The following is a 1651-nucleotide window of genomic DNA, read 5'->3' on the forward strand; positions in this document are numbered from 1 at the left end:
TATATATATAGAGTTAGCCAAAATCTTAAAACAGAAAAGTTGTTTGTCTTATTTTTACAAGCAAGACAAGCTGTGCGCAATGCGCACAGCATATTACTGCTATTATAAATGAAATCCCAAACAGGAAACAGTTTCATTCTGCTGTACCTTTGAGTGCGAGCTGCTCTGTTAGCTCCTCGGTGAGCAACAGCAGACGTTCTCTTTCAATCTCCCAATCTTCCTCCAGAGCTCTCATTTCCTCCTCATGCTGCTGACTCTTCTGAGCCAGGTCCTCCTTCAGGTTCTCCACATCCTGCTGAGCCTTCGTCAGCTCCCTTTGGTAGTTCTCCTGCAACTCGACGATCTCCTGGGAATTCCTCTCTTTATTTGCCTGCAGCTCAGCTTGAACGGTTTCCAGCTGAGCTTCTAAGCAGCGTCTGACTTCTTCTGCACTCTCTTTTGCGTCGTCATAATATGCTTTGCGCTCTTTCTCCCTTTCGCCCTCCCTCTCTCTGTCATGCTCCTCTCGCTCTTTGAGAAATTTCTGAAAATAAGCCACTTCTTCCTGGTGTTTGCTTCTGGTTTCCTCAATGCTGGACTCCAGCATTTTGATCTTCTTTTGCCGGTCCTCCAGTACACTCTCGTGCTCACTTTGCAGCACAGCTAGATCGTCCTAAGCGTAAGAAGAGGTTCAACAATCTGGCATTTATTACAGTAAAACAACTTCAAAAATACAGATAATGGTCAGTGTTCAGAAACTCTGTCCAGATTCAGTTTATAGCAATAGTTAAATATTGTATTTATGCTGTGTGCTGGAATAATTATATAACTATGTGCCTGCTCATTCCTGTTCACACTGCCTTGACCTGTTCCTAGTCTATATCTCTTTGATAACTGCCACATTTGTATAATCTGTTCTCATGATTCTTAAAGATGCCATTTGATGTCTACAGGCTATTTTACCTTGGCTTGCTGCTTAGTCTTTTCTAGATCTTTGCGTAAGAGACTAAGACATTGTTGAGATTCTGCCTTCTCCAGCAGTAAGGCATCCATTCTTTCTGTCAGCTCCTATAACACATCAACCCAACAGAAAACAGCAGCTATGAGACAGAAAAAACAGATACAGGATAAACAACTGCTATGGTATAAAAACAAACCTGCATCAAAGAGGTATCATCAGAGTTGGTGTTACTGTTTTGAGATTGCTGTTTGAGGGATTCAATTTCTTTTTCCAAATCTGAAAAGACAAAAAAAGGGGAAAAAAGTCAAAAAACTTTTGGTCAACATGCAAAAGTCAGACACAATAACCAAAACAAAGCATTTTGCAGAGACCTGTGCATCTGCTCTTCATCTTCTGCATTACAGCCATCTGCTTTTTGGCATATTTAATGAGGTCATCTTTGGACAGCGTGTCCAGCTGAGGAAACAGCATAAATAAGAGGTCCTGATGTATCTCAGTAATCCAGGTAAAAAATCAAAAATAACAAAATTGTATAGGTCTTCTGGACGGGTTCTTCTCTAATGAAACGTTTCGTCTCTCCTCCAAGAGACTTCTTCAGTCTGAGAGTTTCAGGCAAAATTCAGGCTCAGTTTCGCAGAAACTGAGACGTTTATTTTCTAAACATGATGTCCCAGTGGCTTTCAAACCCCAAAGCACATTACGGCAAAGGCT

The 1651-nt window shown here is 41.3% G+C and overlaps 1 protein-coding gene across 2 annotated transcripts in view; it reads right to left on the reverse strand.

The window, feature by feature from the left end:
- gcc2 (GRIP and coiled-coil domain containing 2) overlaps positions 1-1651 on the reverse strand; it is a 23308-nt gene that overhangs the window by 20332 nt on the left and 1325 nt on the right. For both annotated transcript variants that reach the window (XM_014011489.1, XM_014011490.1), the window contains exons 3-6: positions 1312-1396; positions 1137-1216; positions 943-1047; positions 148-652 (exon numbers count right to left, since the gene is read on the reverse strand). In XM_014011489.1, coding sequence (XP_013866943.1) covers positions 148-652; positions 943-1047; positions 1137-1216; positions 1312-1396 — 775 coding nt within the window. The remainder of the gene's footprint in view (positions 1-147; positions 653-942; positions 1048-1136; positions 1217-1311; positions 1397-1651) is intronic.

Source organism: Austrofundulus limnaeus, unplaced genomic scaffold (assembly GCF_001266775.1).
Source record: "Austrofundulus limnaeus strain Quisiro unplaced genomic scaffold, Austrofundulus_limnaeus-1.0 Scaffold81, whole genome shotgun sequence".
In the NCBI taxonomy this organism is placed as follows: Eukaryota; Metazoa; Chordata; class Actinopteri; order Cyprinodontiformes; family Rivulidae; genus Austrofundulus; species Austrofundulus limnaeus.